Below are 13,904 nucleotides of genomic sequence, written 5' to 3' on the forward strand. Positions count from 1 at the left end.
GTCTTTAATGAGGCACATACACCTTTAATGTACTAACTAGTCTCCTTCATCTCCTATACACGCAAATTCTTTTAAATGACAAAAGAAGATCAATAAAATTCCAAGTGACATTAGCGGAGGTAAATGAATAATTAAGGAACAGAGTATGAGAGACTGAGCTAACAAAAGAGTTCTCACAGAAAAGCTGGCTTCTGGAGGGCTGATTCTTTCCATCATAGAAAAAAGCAAAGATGACAAGCAAGTAAAAGACAACTTTTAAAACATGTACAAAGTTTACCTGATCTGGTGATGCTTCTGTGGAGAAAATATCAGCGAACTCACTTCTGAAATTCTCTGGTAAAGAGTGATACATCTCTTTTTCATCTAATTTCCAGTATGAAAGTCCTGATAAGAAGAAACATTGAGAGAAAAAAAAATAAATTATGAATTTCAAGCTTACAACTATAGAACAGGAATCCCAAAATCCATTAGTAAAATGTTACTTTGTCAGCTAACAAGAATGCTATATTAATTATTTGCATCTATTGCTTAAGAATCTCACCAAGGCATTTGTTACCAGAAGTTACAAAAATCTCAATGCAAAGCACAAACAAAGTAATCAGTATTACATCCCACAGCATCAGTAAAGAAAGCTATAAATCAGTGAAAACATATAGATTTACTCTTTGGTGTTCAAGGAACAAATCCTCATTTACCACAAACTTTTATATTTCTACTGATTCCAGTATAGCACTTAAAACCAAGGAATAATTCTAGTCAGCCACTTGATATTGCAAACTCTCCGGTTTGGTACTCAACAGCACTCTACAGCATGCAAAAGACAGACTACCGGGACCAAGAAGGATGGCACAAGAGGAACAGAAACAGTCTCAATCCTACTTCAATTTCTTGTATGTGTCCCTCTCTCAATGGGTTGTGAAGAAGCAATATATAAACACAGTTTGCAGGGCTACACCTCTGTGCCCTGTTTGTTACTGAAATGAATCCACCCTGTTACGACCAAAATACGTGAATTAGTTGTTTGGCTTTCATAAAAAAAAGCCCAAACCCACAAAAACCAACAACAACCACTCCTCGCACACCCACCCCAAAACAACAAAAGCAAAACCGTACCAAAACACAAAAAAGCACACCCCCTCAAATTAAAGAATCACTACATTACACACTGCATTATTTTGTTCTTTTCACACAATTATTGAATCATGCCCTTGCCTCACAGGAATTCTACCTCTCTTGTGATGACTAGACCAATGATGCTAATATTTGAAAGTTCATTTGATACTCCACAATAATTTTAACAGCAATTACATTATTGAAAGGGTTTTAAACATAAAGCACAGCTTTGCAACGTTGAGAAATTTGAAGAAAAAAATTGCTGCACATCCTACATCTGCCAGCAGTGATACACAGGAGCTACCATCAGTTTGAAACACAAAAACAAGAAAAGCAGAATTATGCTCTATCAAAGTTTAATAGCTTGTCAGTGCTCAAACCCTCCTCACCTCCCCAAAGTTACTGGAGATGCATTCTAGTAAGAGTTTTAAAAAAATGAGAATTCAAAAGAAAAGGAGATTTAAGTACAAGACATTAACTATACCTGATGCTTCAGACACTAAGGAATTCGGACTTTCGTTCGGTTGATTGAGGTAAAAAGTATAAGGGGGCAAAGCAGCATCAGTAAGGTTTGTCTAAAATGACAAAGGAAAAACAAATTTATAAGAAAAAAAAATCACAAGGCAAGGAAAAAAAAAATCAAGGGTACAATTTTTTTATAATTGCACTTAAATGTTATTTGTCTTTTTAAGCAAAGATATTAAATTTAATTATACAGCATGATCCAAACCTATACAATTTGTATTCAGGGCAGTCACAGCCAAAAAGGGAACTAAGCTAAGCCACATAACTAAAAGATACTGCTGTTTTCTAAGTCATGTGCCTGTCCACTTGTGAAGCATTTTTGAGATTAACCGTCACAAAAATACACATTTTGGACAGTCATCTAAATTTTCTTGCTCCTTAAGAGGTGCAAGTATATTGGTAAGTCATCCCTCTATAAAGTGTTACTCTTTCTAAGATTGGAATTTCTTATGTTCAGCTGTTATGACTCCACCTACCACAAATCTAGAGGTAAACACTGGCTATTATCTCAGATAAACAAAATACAGCATACCCTTCCTCTCATCACTCCAAACTTTCTAAGCAACCTCTCCAGCTAATTACAGAAACAACTTGGAAAAGGGTGCGATCAAGACCTGGAGAAAAAAAAAAATTAAAAAAAAAAAATCGCAGAATTTAAGATTTGCTACAACTTTCCTCTTCCTTAATCAGAGGGAAGTGGCATTGATATAACACAGTGATACAAGAGCAGCTGAGTAAGGGCAGCCAGCTTTAAAATGGTCATTTCACATTGCTCTTTTCTACCGTACTTAGGGCTTTTTGTTCCATTACAGCAGCTTAACACTCACACTACTTGGCAAATTTATACAGCTTATACAACTGAGCACTAAGACAGGATAGTAACCATTGGCATAACAAAAGTAAGAAAGAAAAAAAAAAAAACCACTAAAGCTTTTCAAGTTTTTGCATGAAGTACCATCTCACCTCAAGGCTATTTTGTCCCTCTTAATGTTTTTATTTAGGTATTCTCCTTTGCCTAAGGAGGAAGAAAGGAAAATGAAGGGGTATCAACTGAATTCTTACAAAGGAACAGAAAGATAAAAGTATTTTCAAAAGCTGAGCGAGAAAAGCGACAATCCACAGCAGATAAATTTGACTCCTTGTTTTAAATACCACTTTAAACTCGCATCTTGCTTCCACTGACAACAGAAGACTAGAGACAGTAAGTCCAAACAGCTACTCTTGCCCTTACTGGATCCCCCTCAAAGTGACCACAGGAAAGAAAACAGACCCTGCCTTGAATCAAGTGATTCATATTTGCTAGTTCTCCTACTCTCTTGTAGGTGGAGTCATTCACAGAGTTTCAGGAATTATTTCCTTAAAAATAGCATAAGAAGAAAGGTTTGTGACAATTCATATACTGAAAGTAATTCTAGAACTTCATAGTTACACGCATGATGATCACTCATACAATCATGTTACATAACATCCTTTTGAATCAGAAATATTATATGTGATTAAACTTCCCTCCCCAAAATAATCAGACATAGACAATTATTTACTCAAGAATATGGGGGGGAACACAAACGAAAATATTCTCAAAAGAAGTATCTGGAGCCGATTCAGCAGTCACAGCAATAGGCATTACTGCAAATGGTTCTAAAGAGCCATTAGATTTCCTAAATGTCTATTGTGGGGGTTGGTTATGTTTAGTAACTAGTGCTATAACTGTGCTTGGAGTAGTTCAATGTAACCAAATCATAGTCATACACAGGCATAAAAGAATGTATTATTCTTACATAAAACACCACAAAAAAAGAAAAAGAAAAAAAGCACACAACCAACACGTTTGGATTTTAGCATAAGAGGCTGCTAGGAACACTAAAAAAGCCCAAACCAAACCAAAAAATATCCTTGCAACTTAAAATCCTAATCTAGAAGAACAGTATCTGTCCTGAACAAAGCAGCTAATGCCTCGACATGCAAAAAGTTCTGTGCACCAGCTGAAATCAAAGATCCTTCAAAAAATTATAGGGCACAATAAGTTACCATGACTTGAAGCTTCAATCGAGGATGTGACTATTATCTCTATAAGGAGAGAACACATGCCACTTAGGTAGATTAAGACAAAAACTAAGCAAGGAATAAAATAAGCCAAAATAGCTATGTGAATAAGTATAAAATGATCCAATTAAGTAAACTCTGCCTGCATGAACTTTAAACATATAAACGGGAACGCCAATACTCAAATGCTTAAAGCTAAGCATGAAGGCACATGCTGAATCAGAACATACTGTAACACTGAAAAAATGCCAGTGACAATAATAAAATTAGAAAAACCATCATAAAAGAAAGAGACTTACATTCTCAAGCGGCAATTTCTTTGTTTGCTCATTTTCTTGCATAGAGTTCACACATACTTTTTCAGCATTTATTCTTTTTGGTTGGTTTTGTTTCAACTTCTGTGCCCATGATGTTAAAGATTTACTAGATGGTAAGAAACACACACATATACCGTGAGTATGTATGTCCTTTACAGTGGAGACACAAAATCAATTTCTTCAAGGTGAAACACAGGCACTAAAACTCCACTGCCTCTGTGCATTTTTGAGAAACAATATGAAGTAATGAACACTGAAATGTTTTAGGGCTCTTTTTAAAAAAAGTAAAATAAAACAACAACAAAAAACACAAACAAATGACTGAAGGGAAAGGTGCTAATCAACTGTATGCATAATCAAATGGCTTTCCTACTATAAAAAAAAACCCAAACAAACCATAACAAAGAGCTCCATATTTTTAGCCAGGCAACTATTTTGTGGTCTGTTCAAGCAGATACTGATCAAAACCACAAAATTAAGCTGGAATGTAAATGTAGTGTTTTTTCCTCAATGTGTTATCAGTCTGGTTGTAAAGATTATGTTAGCTAAGACACACTAAGGATGCCTTCCAACTGAAGAGAATCTTCAAGGATAAGAAAGATCAAAACAAGATATAGAAGAAAGCAAAACAAAACAAAAAAGTAGAAGAACAGAAAAAAGTAGAGACATCCTGAAATTCTTCTTAGAGGTAGATGTGGAACAACTTTCCCATTTTGTTAAAAAGTAACACCTTGAAAAACTACATATGGTCCTGAACCGGGACATACAGTAGAAAGAATGAAAAATAGGTTACAACTAAAAATTAAAAAACAACAAACAACACAGTTCGGGTTAACTGAACTATTCCACTTCGGTTTGAAACCTTTCTTCCTTCAAACTGAGTTCATAATACAAAACAAAGTAATTTCAAAGAAAAAAAAATAAAAAGGACAAAACCCCATAAATTAATTATTTCAAAAGTTGTCTTACAAAGGTTTTTCAAACTGAAAAACACTCTTGAGTTGAGCTTCTCAAGCTCTAAGTTTCCCTGGCAGTCCATGAATTGCAGCTATTCCCCTCACAGAAGTTTGCAACATGAATCAAATACTGGAATAAATCCCAACAGAAGGAAGAGAATATACATATCGATGAGGTTATGATCTACCTTATATGCTGAAATAAGACATTTCCAAACCAAATTCGCTAAAGAAAGCTGGTTCTGTGTTTTATTATCTACTAGCAAAATGCAAGTTCATTTTCACAATTCTCTGTTTTCCCAACAGAGAGAAAGTTTTTATCTCTGGAAACTACTATCAGGGACTCACAGGCAACACGCTGCCCACCAGACCTCTGATACTGCTCATGACCCCATGAAGCCTCTGCCATTACAGCAAAGTCTGACAGGGAGAGCAAAGTACATTGTTAAGTTCTATGCAACTAGAGAAGTCCTTGGTCAGTATTATTGCCAAATTAGCTAGCCAATATTTCAAAAAAAATCTTGGTAGATCCACCCACCTATTGACTAAAGCAAACCCAACAAAGATCATCGGAAAAAACCCAACAGAAAAACACAAACAATTATATTACTGTAATGCATGCATATAAGCTAGCAAAAAAGACTGGTTGAGCACAATAGCAAAATATCAGTCATATGAAATTGGTAATCAGCACCTAAAATTCTGGTGCGCAGATAAAGGCTATATGTAAACTGTATCTTAGCTCATCTTTGCAGAAGAAAGGAGATTATCATATTTTTCCCCAACATATCTCCAACAGAAAAAAACAATAGATGTAAGCATGCATCACTCAAACATTAGCCTAAACAAGTAACTTTATCTACCAAGCAGCATAGTATTTTTTACAATCAAGATGTTCCATTCAATTCTTACATGTTTCCAGTTACCAACAGCTGTTTACTGAATGGGGACTGTCTACAATAAATTAAGATATTTGGAAAGTTTATCACTTACCTGTTTTTTTTTCCACATTGAGCTTCATCAATTTTATGATGAAAAATTTTCCTCTATTTTTGGGGGGATAAGTTCTGTTTTATTTTGAACACTGGCTACAGCTGTGTCACTCTGCAATACTGCTGCATCACCCTGTTCTTGTGAAGTTTTGTCCGTGTAGTCTGTGCAGTTGTTAATGTCGTCTGATTTGCTAGGGTTCAGCTCGGAGGCAGAAAGTGTACCATACCCACTATTCATTGAAGCATCATTTGCAAAACATTCCTGATGCAGATCACATGCATTTGGCTGACTTTCTGCTTCATTAGATCTAAGTTGGTTGACAATGCACTCATTTTCTTCAAAGACTTCAGAACGCATCCCCATTTGACTTTCTAGTGATGAAAAAGTGTCTGTAAGCTTGGCAGGCAAACTTCTGCTCTTGCTGGCACCCCAACTGCTGGTCTGCAATTTCACTAACAGCCTTATCTCATCCTGAATCAGCTATAGGAAAACAAAAGGCAAAATTCCTATGAGATCATGCCACAAATCACAAATATAAATCTTGAAGCATCTTCGATTAATGTTATTAGTGAGATAATTAGAGTACTTATTTCAAAAAACTCAAATTTTTCAGTGTAGACATCTCATGCGTGAAGTAGATATATGCATACTGTGCATAAGAGTAAAATGTCCATGGCAACAATCTTTAATTCCATGCAGTGAATTACAGGTCTCAGTATTCATTTTTTCATGTAAAAAAACATGCATACAAGTATTCACTACATGCCTTCAGAACTACAGTTACCTACCAGCCGGCTAAAGAAATATAAACTATCTAGGTATGTCATTAGAAGTGGACAAAAGTCTATTGCTAAATTTATGTCTAAAATAATTTATAACTCAGATACACATGTTTAAAGATTGCAAGGATGCTTTAATGGAAGTATAAACCATTACTCTATTACACTAATAGGAATAATGTACCTCTGTAAGATTATTTGCATAAAACTTGACTTTAAACTGATTTGGATAATATGTGATTAGGCAGTTCATATAATACAAAGATTTACATTTTGACTGTTTTAGTATCTGATGGGGTGGAGCAAATCTCTAACTAGATCACTAGATTTAACAGGTTACTTATTCTTTAGTCTACAATGTCAGCAAAGAATTATTTCAGGATATTAGAGTAGTAGTATGTTTTTTTCCAAAGTTTTACAGTTGTGCACTGGTATACTGAAACAGCTCTGAGAAACAACTAATGCTTTTGTCAAGGGCTATGAAAAGACTTCATGCTAGTGCCCATGGCTGTGTCCTTTAGCCAGTGATCAGCACTTCTGCAGAGTTATATTGAGATTACTGAACACTGCATAAGCACACAACTCTTATTACACATTACAAGACCAGAGTATATGGTTCTTTTCAAGAACATATTTCAAACTAATTCCCTTGGGGGCGGGGGGCGGAAAGAGCTTGCAATACTTTTAAGAACATGGAACTCTAATGTTTTTTTTCCACAGGACTACAGTACATTACTCACATATGAATAGCAAGTGGAAAACAAAAATTGAACAAAAATCATTTGTTTTCTGAAAGTAAGAAATAAAAAATAAGACAATTTCAGAGGAACCTACGTGGAATGCTAATCAGAACCAAGCCTCATATTTTTTACTAACTTGCAATAGCATCAACAATTGAATTTCAGCTCAGTCTTCCTATTAAAACAAACAAAAAACTGGGATAGTTTTCTGACATAACGAAGTTTTTTGTTGTGCTAATGATTTCAATCATGACTACAGCAATCATTTTCACTTTAATTCCATGATTCAACTCTGTCGAGGAAGGTAAGGAAGGGAGAACAAAGGGAAGGAACACAGTTGAGGGGGAAGGGGGGACAACACCAAACTGGTCAGATTCTCTGCTGACATTTAAACTTTGTCATTACTACCTTGTGCAGGAAAAATGAAAGGGTACTATTCCAATGAAATAGCATTTTTACTTCTCTTTGCATAGCCACAAATAATTCCAAGAGAAGAAAAGACCTCAGAAAAATAAGACAACATTTCTATAGTTTTGGGCTTGTCGGTAACTTTTCTTAAATCCTCTTCAATAAAGTCTGATTTTAGGATGATCCACACATGGTGATAGTTTGTCATTAGTACACTTGTCTTCTAGTGTATAAATCACTTAAGAACTGACCCCACTGATTCCAAAATGAATTCAAGGTCTTTTGATCCAAGTTTTCACATGGATAAAGATGTATTTTTATAAGCACAGTTGGTCTTTAAACACAGCATAGAGCAAGTCTTATCTCAGAGTCATGTCAATGCTAATGCAGTATCTTGCTTTTCTACCCCAAAGAGTAGATAATTATTTTTGTCTTATTATTCTTATTAGAATGTGTTGAGTTACCTGTATTTCACTAGGTCACTGGCATACCAGTTTAAGTTTGGAATAGCTCCATCTATTTTATCTAATGCACTCATACAACTGAAAGTAAGTTATAGCTGTTGATTTTATATTTAGCATGGTAATTCATGCAGTTAGTAAGTCCCTGCTGATACCACAAACTCAACTCTTCCAGAGGTAGCCTTTCCTATTAAGGACAACAAAAACCGGCAAAGCCAACACAATGGATTAGTCAAGACTATGATTAGCAACCAGTAAATCAAACCACTACAGTAAGAGGAAGGAAATACAAAGGTAAGGAAACACTGGTGGGACAAAAATAACGAGATGGGAGGGGGGAGAAACAGGAGATAGGATAAAAGGACAGTACCTCTTGTTAATTCAGTTCAGGAACTGTTGATTACTACTAGTGTAGAGGGCATCAGGAAAGGGAAGGGAAAAACAGCAACCAAAATGATGAAGATATTAAGTATTATATAATCATAGAATTACTGTCTCTTACACATACATATACATTTCTTCTGTTTCAATGGATAAATATGGTTCAGCAAAAACGTGAATCTTCCAGTGGGTCATTTTTCATTCTTAGAAAGGAGACTGTTCAACTGAAGGGTGAAATAAGTGTTCAGCTATTACAGCGAATGTTTTCCTATGCTAGAATATGTTGCATAACATTTTCCAATGAAGAGAAAACTACAATGTCTCAAAATTAGAAATTATACAGTCTAACAGTTAATAAAAAACAGCTTGTACCTACAAAATCCAATTATCGCATAGGCATTCTGAACCAAATTCTTGTGAAAACAGAACAACTGAAAACAAATAATCCAAGAATCTTTAATTCTGAAATGGTTATGACCAGTTACTTCGTTAATTAGCCAAGGCTATCTCAAATATGCATCCTGTAATTTGGCATTCCCATCATCCACTTCCATTAACTGCCTGTCTGAATATACTTACAGAAAAATATAGGAGTGTCAGAGATCATGTTGCATTGTTTTGGAGGCGAGAGTGGTAGATTAAAGAAACATTCAGCCTAACCCACCTACATGAACAAATCATTACTTACTTGGATTTGATGTTGGAACTGCTCTTGCTGGGCAACTATTTGTTCCTGACATTGTTTTTCTACCAGCCTCAATAACTGTAGCCACCTTGTCTATTAAACCACAAAGTAAAATAATTAAAACACAGTCATATTGCATCTCTTACCTTTACTCTAGCTACAAAATAGTTTTGCAATCTTATACTTAGGTATTGACATAATACAAAGGTTAACAACAGCACTGTGGTTATCCAGCCCACATTACATGCAGCCCCCTATCATGTCAGTCAATGGAAACAATTCACTATGGACACAAGGCCCTTCTAGAAAGCAAGATTTCACAACTCTACAATTTAAGTTTGGTTTAAAAAACCAACCAAACAAGTGATCAAGGGAAGAGAGTTATTCTATTTAAAAAAAAAAAATAAATCAAATTACTTAGAAGTAGAAACAGTTGGCAGGAAAGTACAGTGAAAATTTGGAAAGGTTGATTCCAGTTCAATAAATTATAGGTGATTTTAAAATTGGCAATTAAACACCCCTATGTCCAGTGAACCATTCGTTTCAATAAGAAACTCCTCCCCTTCAACAAGGCCATGATGCATAACTATTTAGTGAAAACAAAAAGAATTTTTTTTAAAAAAAAATCAAATATATAGGGTTCCTAAAATGTGGCAAAATCTGAATTTTAAAAACTATTTTATCCTAATGTTTATGGAATCTGATACTTGAAGCATAGGACACGGGACATAGAACACATGTGCCTAGACAGAGACATCTATATTCTTTTCTTGGAGCTGTTAAAGAGCACCCAAATTAAGCATCTGTCAAGACAGTTTGATGGACCACAGCCAGAAAGCTTAAAAATTCCTCAGGAACAAGCCCATGGTGTGGAAACCTGATGTTCCTTATGGAGACTAAAAATAATGATAAAATTTAAAATTAAAGAGGACAAAAACAACATTAAAAAAAGGTTTTGAGAGAATGAGCTCATTGAACCTACATCATTATTTTTGTGTTGTTTCAGATATGGAAACAAACTAATCATCTACATATCTTTATAAATGGAATAAATAATTCAGCTAAATCAGAGCCATTTTTAGAAAGAAAACTTCTAATTTCTAGGATCACTTCAGACCAGTCTGAAGTGCTACTTTAAAGGTTTACATTTTTCAGTTCAAAAACTTGCAATCTTTAAGAATTATAACTTTGATAAAAATTCACATCTGTATTGTAAAACACAAAGATAAAAAGCTAAGATAAAATTGCAGTAAAATCCATCCATGTGATTAGTTTATACATTGTAAAAGGATTTGTTCCATCATGAAGAACAAACAAATACATATATAGATCTCACTGCTAAACTGTATCATCATTAGAGCTGTCTTCCAAAATGCAAAGCCAATACATTAATATTTTTTTAAATAAATGTTAACATCAAATACCTCACAGTTCTTCACAATTTCTGAGTCAGCATTTCCAATGTTCTGGATATCTTGCATAAAGGAGGCAAGCAGCTCAACAGAACCAGGTATTAATGAGGACCTGGTATTCCCTGAGTAACCAGAAACTCCATTGGGATTGGATGAGGGACTTCTAGTGAAACATGAGGAAAGAACATTTCAATTATTTATTGTGCCAGTTGTCCAACATAGTGACCAAAGTAATATACTACATATGCTATGCAGAAATAAAAGAATCATACACTTGATTTACACTGTGACTCTCATCATGCTGGGGAAAAAAAAACCTGATACCTTCACAAGAATGAGGGTGTTCTTCAAGAAAATGTCAAAGAATCCACAGCATGCTTCATTCTTATCCTACACACATTAAAAAGCAGTAGCTTTCCAAGAAGAGAGACAGCATAATCAGCACAGATATTTCTGCTCACTAGTACAAATGTCAATAAACACAGCTTTTCATCAAATCTATGTGCTTCTTCATAGATTCTGAGGTCAGAAGCTTACAGATATAACCTTCTGTGTAACTGTGATTTATGAAGTCCAGGACTACTGCCTCCTCTTGAGAAGTTACACATGCAGTAAGCGACTTGTAATTTTCATCTTAACAGGTCAGTCAAGAAACCTTCCTAACCTGTCACTTAGGCCATTAGTCCATATTTGCCCTTCTTATTCACTGGGAATACCTTGGGCACTGAACAGAAAAACAATTCAGGTTTTCTAAGCTGCTTGTTCTCTACAAATGACTTAGCATAATGCATGATCTTTCCAAAGAATGATCTCTTACAATTTGTTCAAGACAGGTTTCCCCCACACACATTCCAAGAAACACAAGGCAATGGAAGTTACTAAATTTTTAAGGAAGGCTTAGCAGTTCTTTCAATAAGGCTTTTCTCATTAAGGATTATACCTGTAAATGTAAAAAAAACAAAACAAAACCAAACCAAAAAAACCAAACACAAACAACCCTAAAATATATTGCAGAGTATTGCATGTTATTACACCTTAGTAACAATGTTACTGTAAAAGCATACTAAGAAAACAAAAAATAGTAAAAATATTTGTTAGGAATTCCTTCAACTCATTACCTGCTACTATTCAAATTACAGACAGAGCTGTGGGTATTTCTGACATCAGAGTCTGCAGAAGTTGAAGGGATTTCTTGTGCAGTATTCACCACATCACAGTTTTCCATAACTTAGGCTCAAGTATGACATTACCCTGAAAATATAAAGAAGGAAGCATCACCCTCGTATTTTAAAAAGCTGTTTGACTTTGTTGTTTGAAGAAACAGAATCTGATTAGAGACACAGTTGTTTCAGTCAAACCACCCCAGAACATGCTAGCATTCCACACCCAACCTCTCTTCCTCATCCTGTGCTATTCATTCAGCCTTGTACTTGCCAGGACTCCTACAAAGCAAAGAGATTCCTAGCTGCACATCACACATCTAGACTGGGCTGTAAAGGGTGTCTGAATCCAAAACATTGCAGGTAAAACAGTGTTGTTGGGCTGTGTTTGGTTGGTTTTTTAAGTCTGAGTCTCCACAGACTGTTTTCGAGACCTCTGTGAAATGGCCTGTTAGAAATGTATTTAAATCTGCTGAATGGGGATCTGCACCTTCACTGCAAGAAACACACCCCCCAAAAAATAAAATCAAGACCCACCGAGTTAGACTGCAGTTGACCAATCCTGCTATTTGTGTGCATAATATTTGGCTTACTTTTTTTCACATAATGCTTGTTTTATTATTACTATATAATATTAATTCAAAAAGCTTTGAAACCATTTTGAGCTACATTTGGTACCAATTAACAATAAAATGTAGTCAAACAGGAATCCCACAGCAGTTAAAAACAGCAGCTGGTTAACTGAAAGCATCATAAATAAATAAATACAAAATACTCATGCAATGGTCTTACAGCACTCAAAGCAGCAGTTTACAAGAATGGCTGCAGAGACACTGAAAGATTTTTCCGGTTTCCATACTTTGACCAAGAACACATTTGAAATACACTGATTAATCAGATCTTCCATAGTGCTTATTTCAGCATGTTCTACACCCTGATGAATTCATCCTATGTTCTAACACTGGAGAAAAACCTTACAATCATTTCACAGATGGAGAGCAAAAAGAGACATTAAGAAATATCATCCTAGTTGTCTGTGATAATACCAAGAATAAATCCCTGCTGCCTTAAAGAAGCACAACACCTTCACAGCACAACCATTCTTCTTTACAGGGTTTACAAGGACATGCTACTGGCTTCTACAGATTTAACTTTTCATTATTTTCAAGTACCTAGAGATATATCACTAACAGACAGTTTCGGAAGCATTAAAAAAAAATCATTTCCACCCGAAGGAAACCGATGGACAACTGTCTGATTTTTCCCTGGTTTACGGGAGCCTGGTTGGCTTTAGCAGAAATGTTTTCCAGGTACTCACTCAAGCTAGCTCCTTTGGGTAGGGCTAAAAGTGCAAGAATTGGAAGGGAGTTATCACAGATACACATATCCCTTTGGCAGAGCTTCTTGGGATAAATGAAAGAAGAAAAAAAGCCTTTCTTCTTTTTCTAGTGGTCAGAAGTCTGGAAAACTTGAAGGTTATCAGGCACCTAACCTGACAGATAAAGCAGAAGCTGCAAATGTCTCTGGAGCAGCTGGATGGCAATGGTGCGGGCTACATCAGTCGCCCCCATCTCCCCAGGATGAAATCATGGGTGGCCTATCTCAGCAGCACAGCAGATGGGTGGGACTTAGCTGTGACACAGGCTCGTTTCATAACCTCATTAGAAGTCTGCTCGCAACAACAAAAAAAAAAAAAATAAAAATTAAGTGAGCTATAACTAGGCTGAGGAACAGCTAAGCTGTCATCTATTGTTTCCATAGCACATAACAGTCCTTATACGGCCAAGTCCCTACATAAAGGAGTAGGATAAAAAAAAAAAAAACCCAAGCTGCGAGGTATTTTGTCTCCCAAGTCTCAGTGCCGATTTAGACGAAAACACCTGGGCCAGCAGCACAGACCCAGAGCACGCAGCGCAGCGTCCCTTCCCGAG

General features: G+C 35.7%; 1 protein-coding gene across 1 annotated transcript in view; it reads right to left on the bottom strand.

The window, feature by feature from the left end:
• The window catches only part of MPHOSPH9 (M-phase phosphoprotein 9), a 31,546-nt gene extending 17,912 nt beyond the window's left edge, over window positions 1-13,634 (bottom strand). The window contains 9 exon segments of the mRNA XM_009643123.2: window positions 278-384; window positions 1,598-1,688; window positions 3,981-4,104; window positions 5,948-5,995; window positions 5,997-6,427; window positions 9,405-9,494; window positions 10,826-10,976; window positions 11,932-12,064; window positions 13,466-13,634. Of these exon segments, the coding sequence (XP_009641418.2) occupies window positions 278-384; window positions 1,598-1,688; window positions 3,981-4,104; window positions 5,948-5,995; window positions 5,997-6,427; window positions 9,405-9,494; window positions 10,826-10,976; window positions 11,932-12,038 (1,149 nt within the window). The 5' untranslated portion in view covers window positions 12,039-12,064; window positions 13,466-13,634.
• Between the last annotated feature and the right edge of the window lie 270 nt (window positions 13,635-13,904).

Source organism: Egretta garzetta, unplaced genomic scaffold (genome assembly GCF_000687185.1).
Source record: "Egretta garzetta isolate BGI_Z169 unplaced genomic scaffold, ASM68718v1 scaffold447, whole genome shotgun sequence".
Classification (NCBI taxonomy): domain Eukaryota; kingdom Metazoa; phylum Chordata; class Aves; order Pelecaniformes; family Ardeidae; genus Egretta; species Egretta garzetta.